This window comes from Borostomias antarcticus (genome assembly GCF_949987555.1).
Source record: "Borostomias antarcticus genome assembly, chromosome: 15".
Lineage (NCBI taxonomy): Eukaryota > Metazoa > Chordata > Actinopteri > Stomiiformes > Stomiidae > Borostomias > Borostomias antarcticus.
In genome coordinates this window covers 8,031,234-8,044,292 of record NC_140248.1, presented here as the reverse complement: position 1 = coordinate 8,044,292, position 13,059 = coordinate 8,031,234, and the positions used below count along the sequence as shown (strand labels likewise).

Here is a 13,059-nt window from a genome sequence, read left to right as displayed (position 1 = left end):
CTATTTTGCAAGAGCACCGTCGCTGCGTCCGGGGCTGGCTCCGCCCAAGACGACTGTGATTGGTTTAAAGAAATACTGCGCCCCCCCCCCCTATTGCAGAATGGTAATATGTCCAGCCAGAACTGTCTCCGGCGCTGGCACAGCGTAAACGAAGTGTGGAGATAGGTCTGGCTATGTGAGACTAGTGTATCATGCAATTAAACACCTTTGAATATTAGATGATAAACTCTACTTAACAACATGGTTAGACTTAAGCGTGAGCTTTTATATCATTGCACAGCTGGACGAGGAAGAGACTGGTAGATTGTCAGTGAAATGAAAAGGTATTACTTTTTTAAATACATTAATTTCAAATGTACAGGTATGTATAGGGGATGTTCTGATACCATTTTCTTTCTTTGGATCCCCAGGGAGACTCTTCTTTTGTTGTAATGACAAACTACATCATGACAGAGGACCAGAAGATGGGGAAATGTCCAGAGGTATGTATCTCAGTATGTCCTTTTTACCAACCGACCTACCTACCTACCTACTTACCTACCTAGCCACACACACACCCACCTACCTACCCACCTACCTACCTACCTACCTACCTACCTACCTACCTACCTACCTACCTACCTACCTACCTAGCCACCCACCCACCCACCTACCTACCTACCTACCTACCTACCTACCTACCTACTTACCTACCTAGCCACACACACACCCACCTACCTACCCACCTACCTACCTACCTACCTACCTACCTACCTACCTACCTACCTAGCCACCCACCCACCCACCTACCTACCTACCTACCTACCTACCTACCTACCTACCTAGCCACCCACCCACCTACCTACCCACCTAGCCACCCACCAACCAACCTACCTACCTACCTACCTACCTACCTAGCCACCCACCCACCTACCTACCTACCTACCTACCTACCTACCTACCTAGCCACCCACCCACCTACCTACCTACCTACCTACCTACCTACCTACCTACCTACCTACCTACCTAGCCACCCACCCACCTACCTACCTACCTACCTACCTACCTACCTACCTACCTACCTACCTAGCCACCCACCCACCTACCTACCTACCTACCTACCTACCTAGCCACCCACCCACCTACCTATCTACCTATCTACATACCTACCTACCTACCTAGCCAACCACCTACCTGCCTACCTACCTACCTACCTACCTACCTATCTACCTCCCTACCTCCCTACCTACCTACCTACCTCCCTACCTCCCTACCTCCCTACCTACCTACCTGCCTACCTACCTACCTACCTACCTATCTACCTCCATACCTACCCACCTACTTACCTACCTACCTCCCTCCCTACCTCCCTACCTCCCTACCTACCTACTTACCTACCTACCTACCTCCCTCCCTCCCTACCTCCCTGCCTACCTACCTACCTACCTACCTACCTCCCTACCCACCTACTTACCTACCTACCTACCTATCTACCTCCATACCTACCCACCTACTTACCTCCCTACCTCCCTACCTCCCTACCTACCTACTTACCTACCTACCTCCCTCCCTCCCTACCTCCCTGCCTACCTACCTACCTACCTACCTACCTACCTCCCTACCTACCCACCTACTTACCTACCTACCTCCCTCCCTCCCTCCCTCCCTCCCTCCCTCCCTACCTACCTACCTGCCTACCTACCTACCTACCCACCTACCTACCTACCTACCTACCTACCTACCTCCCTACCCACCTACTTACCTACCTACCTACCTATCTACCTCCATACCTACCCACCTACTTACCTACCTACCTCCCTACCTCCCTACCTCCCTACCTCCCTACCTCCCTACCTACCTACTTACCTACCTACCTACCTACCTCCCTCCCTCCCTACCTCCCTGCCTACCTACCTACCTACCTACCTACCTACCTCCCTACCTACCCACCTACTTACCTACCTACCTACCTCCCTCCCTCCCTCCCTCCCTCCCTGCCTCCCTACCTATCTACCTACCTACTTACCTACCTACCTACCTACCTACCTACTTACCTACCTACCTACCTACCTACCTACCTACCTACCTACCTACCTATCTACCTACCTACCTACCTACCTATATTCCTACCTTGTTTCTCTGTCCTCTCAGGAATACTAATTCAGAAATGCAAAGCATGTCTTATATCTCTCATCAGACTCGTTTTAAGATAATATTTGTACAGAGATAATGTATAAGATGATGCAAAAACATATGTGTAGATACGCGCACACACACACACACACACACACACACACACACACACACACACACACACACACACACACACATACTGTGTACACACACACACACACACACACACACACACACACACACACACACACACACACACACACACATTAATGCCAACCTTTGGGGACATTGCATCTGGACCGGCATCTCCTCAAGGTGGAATAAGCAAATGCCTGGGGCTCTGGCCTCCCAAAACTGAATTGCTACATACATTGATTTTATTCACAATGTCAAAACTACTGAAAACCACCTGATATCAAATTGTTTCATTGAGCCATAGCGTCCTAATAGCGTCCTCAATGACTCATCCCTACTGGCTTGTCTGCTGTTATTCCAGCAGCATTTCTGCCTGTGTTGTCAATAGCCAGCTAGTGCCTTTGCTCTCCCCTATGCCTTGTATGGCTCTGGCCATTCGCTTGTAAACAAGTTTGCATGAGTCCCTCACTACCATCTAGTGGTAAAATAAAACCAATGGAATGCAGCTTTAACTCTCTAAAAAGTGTTATGGTACTCATTGGATACAGTACGTGCCAGTGTCCATAAAGCCAATCAAAATCACAGATTTCAGGGAGCAGCCCCCCCCCCACACACACACACATGCTCATGCAGACCAACTGACCACCCTCCTCTCTTTCAGCTCCCAGACAAGCACCGCTGCAATTCAGACGCTGACTGTGAAGAAGGGAAATACAAACGTACGGGACACGGTAAAGTCCTGACCGAGTGACAGAGTGACCAGTGACTACACACCTCCTCACTGACCAACCAAACTAACTAGCAGTCCTCACATAACAGTCCACCCCTCTGCCTTCTGGGATACTTTCACCTCAAAGACATACATGTACTGACCTAAAATACACAGACTCTGGGTTATCACAATTGTGTGTTACTAAAATTGTGTTATCAAAATTGTCAAACCTTTGGGTTATCAATATTTTTTATTTTTTTCAAAAGGCAAAAAAGTGCATTCCGTATATTTATTGGGGAATAAACGGTGTCAGGAGGACTAAGCCAGTGGATGTCATCATCATTAATGAGGGAAGCTTTCCTACTGGTGTGTTTGCACTGTCAGGACACGGCTGGGAGCTAGAGGGCTCCGAGAGATCAAGGATGTGAGGTGTACCGTATGTATACAAAGGGCTGTGGTTCTGTTAAGACAGACTCGTTCTGCAAGTCTATGAGCAAAAATATGTTGGACTGCACAGCCCTGGCTAAAGAGAAAGCCACTTAGATAAATATTTACACTTTGCATGCATTTGCCAACTCCCACACGAAAGAATAGTATGCATGATTAAGATCAGCAATCATTCGTGGTCTTAGGATAGCAAACCAAATAATGCGGTATGTGAAAGTCCTGCAAAGCAGAGCAGACAAACACAGACACTAACACATCGGCTCACGCAAGTCACTGCCCACATCCACTGTACATGTGCATACTGTTTGCTGTACTATACTGTACATGTAAACACACATTAAGTAATGGACAAAAGTATAGACACACACAGACATAGACACACAAATGACCAGGCAGAGGAGAGCCGAACTAATAAGCCTGAATGTGTAACTCATTCAGTTCAAAGGCCTGCTATGTAAATTAATAACAGTGTCTCTGTCCCTGGGTAAAATCAGCACTCTTTCCACCTCCCACTGATCAGCATCAGTCTCAGTCAGACCACTACCGGCTGTTGCTTTATATCTGTTTGCGTCAGTCCAATCATGTTGACCAAGGAACGCTAATATGTCCTTGAGAGAGTTGGGCCATTCTGTCTCCACAGAGGCTAGTGGAAGCACATCCCTGACCCTGGGATAGTGTGATTCACATAGCGTGACTGTTGAGTTGGGTTTCTGCGCATGAAGCTCATATGAGTCTCCAACTCACTGAACTCAGGATGACAGAAATAGATAACAAAGCTTATCACACAGCGGGAATTCAGAGAGATCAATAATGGCTGTCTCTGCACTGTCCTATTCGCTTGTTTCACAATTTCCTTTGGTGTTTGATTTGCCCTATTGAGACTAATTTTAGATAAGAAGAAGTATTACAAGTTTGAACAGATAGAACCTTGTGCTTTGCTATGCTGTAGAAGGCAGTTATGCCTGTCAGGCCTGTGAGCTCAGTCTTGCTCCATTTTGAAAATATCTCCCTTCTTTGTGTCTCTGCTCTCAATCTGTCCTGCTGTCCCTCAAGGCTACATGACGGGGAAGTGTGTGAACAACACCGGGACCTGTGAGGTGCTTGCCTGGTGCCCTGTGGAAGACGACCGCATCATACCAGTGTACGTAAGACCATCGTTAAGGTTGATCTATTTCGTACGTAAGACCATCGTTAAGGTTGATCTACAGTATTTCGTACGTAAGACCATCGTTAAGGTTGATCTATTTCCTACGTAAGACCATCGTTAAAGGTTGATCTGTTTCGTGTGATCTTAGAATGTACTTTGTGTTGCAGTATGTGTGTTTTATGCTTTTTTCTAGTCCCCCACTCCTGATTTCGGCAGAGAACTTCACGCTGTTCATCAAGAACTCTGTCACCTTTCCACAGTTTGGTGTAAAGAGGTGAGCATTAGTTGGACTACCTCTTACTACATACTAGAGCTAACAGGCATAACAGGGCAAAGCTATTAATACGTAGGTTCACATTATTACAAAACACAGTTAGCAGCAGGCATTAGTCATCTTATGCAGTCATGCAATGAATTACCACAGAGTATCACATTCAGTAACTTATCCCAGAGTGCATTTTGACGTTTATACTGTAGTAGGAGTAGCTGGAGTAACTCCTACCGGTGGTGGGAACACACCATGAGTGGAGCCAGACACAGGGTGGACTACTCACACACACTGGGTCCTCTACTGCTCTGGAGAGACGGAGGCAGACCTTATAAGGATGGCTGGCCAGGATGGCTCCTGGCCAGGCAGCAAAGGGCTGTGTCACCAGTGTGTGTGTGTGTGTGTGTGTGTGTGTGTAGGCGTGCGTGTGTGTGCGCGGCATCAGACCGATGATTGAGATAGTATATGAAATGCATCAGACACAGATGATAGGAAAAGAGACTTTCAAGAGCAGCACACGAGTATTTGAGAGAGAATCCATCTGGGCTTCTGTGATTGTTGATTGATACTTGAATGGACATGTGAATCTTGCACTTTATTTGTAAGGCATGTGGCATGCTAGACAGACAGACAGAGATAGATAGAGAGAGAGAGAGAGAGAGAGAGATAGATAGAGAGAGAGAGAAGGAGAGAGAGAGAGAAAGATAGATAGATAGATAGATAGATTGGAAATTGTGTTACAGCAGTAGGACAACAAAAATGTATATATGCCAAATATATATTTTTTTATATACGCTCAAGCTCTTCAAGAGTGCAATACTTACAGTGTCAGTCAAACCAAATAAGGTGTTTGTTGATAAATAATAAGTGAACTGTAAACTGTCCTGTCCAAGAAATGTCTGGGCGCCAAAACAAACTGTTTTAGCCCTCTCCGAGCTGGCTCAGGTCCACAGTGTCCAACCACTGAGGCTCCGCATTGGACAGGCTGATGGCAGCCTTTGAGGCCATAACAGTGCTACTACTACTACTAAATGATAAATGGAAAATAAACTGCACTTATATAGCGCTTTTCCACCTTAGCGGCACTCAAAGACCTCTCATTCACCCATTCACACACCAATGGCGGTAGCTGCCATGCAAGGTGCTAACCTGCTCATTGGGAGCAATTTGAGGTTAGGTGTCTTGCTCAAGGACACTTCGACATGTGGACAGTTGGAGCTGGGATTCGAACCACTGACCCTTCTATCACTGAACGACCCGCTCTACCAACTGAGCTACAGCTGCCCCACCGCTGAAGTGATGTCAATGGTCTAACTGGAATCAAATAACCATGGTGTGATCTTCTTATCCTTGAACATACTACCATTGATGTAAAGTTTATCGACAACTAGTCTTACCATGTCCTTCTTTTCACAATGCTCTTTCATTTTGGGAATCAGCTTTCTCCGTCTTGCCACAATCTCTGGTGGAAATTGGTCGTTCAGTCCATATGGCTTGCCCGCCGGACATTTGCTGAAGCTTTTAACGAGGGCTTTAACCTTGAAGCGTTCGAATTTCGCCACCAGCAAACAAGGTTTTCCCTGGCCTTCTCGTCTGCGTTGGATCCTGTGCACATGGCTGAACTGGATTTTGTTCACAGTCTCTACATCCATTCGTAGCTCGTTGATGAAGAATTGTCTCAGCGTAGTCTCCGCAACTTCTCCCAATTTCTCAGCGATTCCAGAGAAGATCAGATTATCCCTCATGGATCTGGATGTCAGCTCCAGCATCTTTTCCTTCATCTGTCCATTATCAGTTTTCATCCTCTTCACCGTTGTTTCTAGCTTGGTGACTGTAATTTCCAGTGTGTCCGTTTTCTTTTTATATTCATCCAGTGACGCGCATATGAATTCAGATGTACGCTTCAAATCTTGCACGTCTTGCCGCAACTCATCAAGTATATTGATTTTTTTTTGCCTTGCATCAATGGACGCCAAAAGATTTCCTTCAGAAGAGGGTGGCATGATGAACTCTGGTGAACTTGTTTCAGAGCCTGGTTTTGACCGCATGGAAGACGGTTTTGTCGCATCTTCAAGTCCATTGTTCTCCGGGCGTGCAGCGCGGGTGCTGGTTTCAGACCAATTTAGCATCTCGGACCCCGAATCAGTCATCGTGGGCAATATTTAATCCAGTGTGATAATAGATTTGATTCTTTATCAGATCAACTTGAGATTCAGGTCAAACTCATTGAGAAATTTGATCTCTAACTTGAGTTCATTACTTAAAACTTGCCAAACATTAGACGTGCCTCCACACCCGTGCTGCTTACTTGCGCATGCTCAGCCATTATCAGACATTATTTCATGTAATTTCAATTCACAGCTATTTCAGTGGCATGACTAGCTTCCGTCCTACCAGTCCTGAACAGAAACAAGACAGCCACGCACATAAGCCAGGCTGGACCTGGCCTGGTTTTTATTTATTTTGTTTATTTTTGACAGAGTAATAGGTACACAGTTACCCACAGATTTGAAGTGCCAGTATACTACTCAGGACAGTTTTGGCCCAGGTCAAGCACTGACTAACATTCCTCTCTCCTCTCCTCAGGAGTAACCTGGTGGAGGGCGTAGATAACAACTACATCAGCAAATGCCTGCACGACCCAGAAACAGCCCCTCTCTGCCCCATATTCAGGCTGGGAGACATAGTCAAGCACTCTGGCTTCGACTTCTCCGTGATAGCAAAAGTGGTAAGCTGCCCGAAGACACTGAGCACGACTTTACTTGTCTGTGAATGGCCATTCTATTCATGATCAATTTTGGGTCTGTGTGTGGTCAGCTTCTGCTTGGAACTCTTGTTGACTGAATGCATCTATGTGGCCGTGTCCTATAGGGTGGAGCCGTCGGCATCGTGATTGACTGGACATGTAACCTGGACTTGGATGTGACCAAATGTCGCCCTAGTTATACCTTCCACGGTCTCTATGGCAACCCTAGTGAGACGGACAAGGCCAGAGCATCGTTGGGCTACAACTTCAGGTGCTATGATGTCCCATCACTGAAGTCTTGAATGACCACTCTTTATCTTACAAGGTCTTTATTACAAGTTCACACTGACGATGTTCGCTCACTGTGTGAACTTCCAGGTATGCAACGCATTATGTGAAGGACGACGTGAAGATGAGAACCCTTATGAAAGTGTTTGGTATTAGGCTGGACATCATTGTTCGTTCCGTGGTGAGTTTGATCTTCAAAATCATTCATTCCCTACCTGTCGAAAACAATGTTCTCAAAAAAAACTGTTTCATCACAGGCAAGAAAATTTGACATCATCCCAACACTGACTGCTATAGGCTCTGGCGTGGGTATTTTCGGGGTGGTAAGTCTTGACATGAGATCATAAGAATGCTTTTTTGACCGTCTGAAGAAAAGAAGGAAAACATTGGGAAAACATTGTATACAGTATCTCATGTATCAGGCTAATCTGATCTCATCTCACCATGGATCTCCATTCACTGTTTAGTCCATAACTCTATAGGCCTAATGGATGCTAATGATAATTGCTGTGTTTCTCAGGCAACTGTGGTGTGTGACCTGGTGCTGCTGTATCTACTGCCCAAGAGAAAATTCTATAAGAATATGAAATTCAAACACACAGATGCACAGGAGCAGGTGCGTTTGCATGAGCTTTGCATAACTTTGATCCATCCCCAGTCATGCAGTTCGAACACAAGATGGCAGCAGAGAATAACTTAACAGCCTGTCACTACCCGTGGTAATACACTCAACATTTATCTGCTGTCTCTGAGAATTAAAGTGTTATTGTTCTCCGTACTGAAGGATACCACGCTTTGGTCAGTTACATATGACAGAAGAGAGGGATTATTTCCCTCTAGGACCTTCTCACAAACCCAGAGTTGGTTTATTTCCATGACAGTCTTGACACACGACACGATCTCATTGGTACCAGTGCAGGACGAGTCCAGCACATTCAGTAAGCCAGGCCAGAGAGAGCGTGGATGAGGAAATGCAGCCATGAATCTCAAATATGAATAGATCTAAAATCTACACGTACATTCAACACCCTCCCAAACCGTTGCAGAATCAATGTTGTGCACCGTTAAACTCTAGGATCTGTAGTGGTAGGATTGTGTCTGACTGTGGCTCTCTGGTTCCAGGAAACAGACAAGTGCATGACAGAGAACGAAGCCAAGGTAAAGATGTCTTACAGTTATACCATCGCGGCTTTGAGACGCCTTGCTGTAATCATGTTTGTTACAGCTGTTTAAATGGGTAGAGGTCCTGTAGTATAACCTACAGCACAATGAAATGTAGAGCAGCATACTAATGTGTGTGTGTGTGTGTGTGTGTGTGTGTGTCCACTATAGGAGTGATGGGATCACAGACAGACTGGGCCAGGCTGTAGGCCCTGCACTGAGTCCATTAGGACAGGACATTGGGACTGGGAAAGGACATTCTCACATGCAGTCTTGTGCTCAAGCATTCAACTTCATATTGTTTGCCCTTTCAGCATTTGGATAGAGACCACTGATGTCCTCCATCTGCTAAAGCAACATGGAGCTTTTACAGACCCCGAGACAGTTGTCCTTCCCTTTCCGTACTGCTAAAACAATGGCCCTTGCAAGTGGCATGTGTCCAAACACTGTCCCTCTATGCAGACTGTCAGTCCATGACTCACAGTGGAACTTGTACAAACTAGGAAAATAACCATGTAGTTGAACATCATCACCCTTAGCAGTTTGTGATTGACATGTGAATTCAATAAAACATTTACAGAGGTGTCTGCTTCTCTGTAACTGTCTCTCAGCCACTAGCCTGCTATGTACAGTATTACGTGCCTGTGTTTACAAACATTACGTTACAAAACAGTAAAACAATGTTGGGCGCTGCATATAAAAATGCTGATTCTGAAATAATTCAGATATTTTTTATTGTCTTTGATTATGTCTAGGTGTACAAAAGCATGCAAAAAATAGCCTTTTTATATATTGGTACATATTTACATTGTAATAGTTGCATTCATTGCAGGTGTGCCATGCGTTTTGTATGTGGGACTTGAGAAATGCCAACAAGTACATTCAGAGAGATGCAGCACGGTACAGACATCTATTAACACAGTGACAACAGGCACCTTCAACACAGAGATCAGGACAGTTACATTATGATACATAGCAGTGATGCAACGACAGGAGAATGTCAAAGCCCTTAAAGCTGCTCTCCTCACGCCTACTGTTCTGTATACACAGCTATCTGGTTCATTAGAAGATTTCTATCAGTAAAATGATACAGACAACATACTGAAAATGTGTAAATCAACATGAAATACTGTATAGCGTAGTGCATTTGAAACCTTTTGCTGTAACCCACAGAAATTATGCCCTCTGAGCTCTGAACATTTCCCAGATTGAGAAATCTCATGCATTTCTATCTGAATATGTCCTGTTGAGAGTAGTTTTACAAAGAAGCACAGGTTTACAGGTGGAGCTGGTGGCAGTTATGTAGAGTAGGAGAAGGGGGGGGGGGTGGGGGGGGTGCAAACCTTTACCATAACTACCATAACACTAATATTATTGGAGACAACATACACAAAGAAGGACAATAGAGTCCCATGTGCCTTCAGAGCAGGGGCAAACCATCCACCAACATTTATAACGCACCACTTACAGTAAGAAGGAATGACAACAATATTGCACTTCTGACACATGGACACGCATACACACACGTAAATATAAAGTGAATATGCACCTTAGACCAGACAAATCTTCTTGCATGCAGTCTGGACTTTAGCTTGTGTATCGGCCTTTTGGATGAAAGAACTGACAAAAGGCCATTTCATCTTGAGGACCCTGAAGGTAGTAGAGTACAGCTGGTAAACAGAGGGGTCTCTGCTAGACTGGCAGACGTCTAACAAAAGCTCTTCGAACAACCGATTGAAATGCACAGCCTGCGCGGCGCGGGAATGGTACGAGAACACACAACTTACAGGGAAAGAAGCACAACTATGGACAGCTGCCTTTGATAAGTGGAAAGGGTGAGCAGAGGCAACAGTGGGAAACAGAAGAAAGAAGGAGACGGAGAAGAACAGGTGTTAAGAAAGAGGGGCGCGAGGGGTAGAGCAGCATCTGGGCTGGAAACAACCATCACTGTCTCTCCTCACAAAGTGATCAGGTGCACTGATATGTCAGCGAGGGGCTTGGTGAGAGGGAGACATACAACACATCTCCTAAACAGACCACTAGGCGTACTGTATGAATCAAACTTTTACTCCATGCAGTGCATATCTGTACACTATTTTGGGGCGGGATTATAACTAGTAAAAAGTTGGCAATGAATTTTCCAGAGAGGCAAAATGTTTCAATGACTATGAACTAGCTTCTTGTTTGGATTGAGAGGCATGGTCTAGAGGTTCATTACCCAACATGCAACACTGACTGTCATTGTTATGTTCAGAAGTGATTCTGAACACAACAATGCAGCAACAGTCCTCCAGTCTCATTATCAGTGCAGAGTTCAGTACAATAGAAAAGCATTGGATTTGAAGAGAGTGACAGAGAGAGAGAGAAAGAGAGAGAGGGAGGAGGGAGAGAGACAGTGGGAAAATAGTGTACCGATTCTAATCAACTATGAAGGGAGTGTCGACATGAAAAGCGAGATGTTTTTTTTTTTTTTTTTAATTGTGCCTAATCTCCATTTTGAAAAGGTTTATTTATAGGTCTATTTACCTTCAGCACAGTGAAAGTGAATAGAGCTCTCAAACTGTCAAAACATGCTTTCATTCACAGGACTATATGCCTGCGCTAACAGAGAGAGAGAGAGAAAGAGAGTGATATTAATAATCTTCTTCTGAGTTTCTAACACCAAACAATATGACTCACTAATGATGGCTGGCTCTCACTAGTTATGGAACTGTCAGACATCACAAACACGCACCAGCACACACATGTACGTGCGCACGGACATACACAGACACACACACACACAAACTGAAAGGTCTTTCCCTCTGTTTCTGATGTGATATGGCAATGGCGGAGAGAGAATGTGTAAAAACACACACACACACACATACAGATGCTATAGGAACAGGAGAGAGATGGGCTTGTGCAGGAATAGAACTGGAAAAGATGATGAAGCAACAAAGACGTGTCACGTTAAAATGAGCTCAGATCACTCCGCAGTATGAAGCCCATCTCCCTTCTCCTATTAGCAAGATAAATACAATCAGAGCAGCGAGCTTCTGTACGCCGTGGGGAGCTCTGTGGAACCATCTGGGAAGGCAGCTAGATAGAGGAGGACTGTTGTGATGTAGCAGAGGGAGGGTTCCGGATCGCTTAGCCTGTCACCATGGGTGCGACGTCAACATTAAACCAACCACATCTATATACAACACTGCACCTTTAAACTAGCGATCGAAGTAGAGGTTGAAAGCCCTGTGTTTTGGCCTCACGTCGTACAGCAGGGGGCGCCGCAATGCATATCGGCATGCTGGGAGTCTGCGCAGTAGCCTCGCCCCGCCGGGGACACGTCCCCTTTTCTCCCGGCCACGCTGGGCTCTCGTGACAAGTCCGCGGAGATCGTGGCGGGTGCCTCGGAAGAGTGTCTACGTCCGTCGGGCGATGCAGCTCGCCATGCAGGGCTGGGTTACGAGACCCAGACGCCGCGTCACGGAGAAGACGCCCGTCCCCGTGTGGTCTGAGTGACACATAACGGGGTTCCGGTGGCGGACCGATGACGACCCGGCCGGGGTACCCTCGGTGTACAGGACTGCACCTGTATGAGAACTCCCAGGTCTTTTAAAGGGATAAGCAAGTGGATAGGACTACAGGACCCGAATGCATTATGCGTTTAAAGGGAAAGAGGTACTGTGCAGGGCAGGCAGGTGGGATTTAAACGGGAGGTGCATTAAGGGGCAGGGAGGTGCAGGGTTAGAAGGGGGAGGAGCCATCGGGAGCTGAGCTGCGCTGATAGGAGGAGTGCAGGAGGCCACTCAGGAGGAGGGCTCATCTTCATGCAAGTCCTCCAGCTCCGCCTCCCTGGCTCCCTCACCACTGCTGCCCTTCCTGGAAGATGGAGAGAGAGAGAGGGAGAGAGAGAGAGATAGGGAGAGAGAGAGAGATAGGGAGAGAGAGAGAGATAGAGAGAGAGAGAGAGAGATAGAGAGAGAGAGAGAGAGAGAGAGAGAGATTAGTCATTGTGCTGACCATCCATTATTTACTATGGCTGCAGCTCCACAGGCGTTCTA

General features: G+C 46.1%; 2 protein-coding genes across 2 annotated transcripts in view; one reads left to right on the top strand and one right to left on the bottom strand.

Annotated features, from left to right (window-relative positions):
- Nucleotides 1-12,517, top strand: part of p2rx1 (purinergic receptor P2X, ligand-gated ion channel, 1) — a gene marked incomplete at both ends in the record, with an annotated part of 28,476 nt that extends 15,959 nt beyond the window's left edge. Inside the window, 11 exons of the mRNA XM_084449882.1 lie at nt 411-482; nt 2,909-2,978; nt 4,460-4,547; nt 4,747-4,827; nt 7,408-7,549; nt 7,693-7,838; nt 7,946-8,036; nt 8,113-8,178; nt 8,376-8,471; nt 8,978-9,013; nt 12,413-12,517. Of these exons, the coding sequence (XP_084306008.1) occupies nt 411-482; nt 2,909-2,978; nt 4,460-4,547; nt 4,747-4,827; nt 7,408-7,549; nt 7,693-7,838; nt 7,946-8,036; nt 8,113-8,178; nt 8,376-8,471; nt 8,978-9,013; nt 12,413-12,517 (993 nt within the window). The remainder of the gene's footprint in view (nt 1-410; nt 483-2,908; nt 2,979-4,459; nt 4,548-4,746; nt 4,828-7,407; nt 7,550-7,692; nt 7,839-7,945; nt 8,037-8,112; nt 8,179-8,375; nt 8,472-8,977; nt 9,014-12,412) is intronic.
- Nucleotides 12,518-12,804: 287 nt separating this feature from the next.
- Nucleotides 12,805-13,059, bottom strand: part of camkk1a (calcium/calmodulin-dependent protein kinase kinase 1, alpha a) — a gene marked incomplete at its 3' end in the record, with an annotated part of 30,031 nt that continues 29,776 nt past the window's right edge. The window contains exon 16 of the mRNA XM_084449709.1: nt 12,805-12,877. Within this exon, the coding sequence (XP_084305835.1) occupies nt 12,805-12,877 (73 nt within the window). The remainder of the gene's footprint in view (nt 12,878-13,059) is intronic.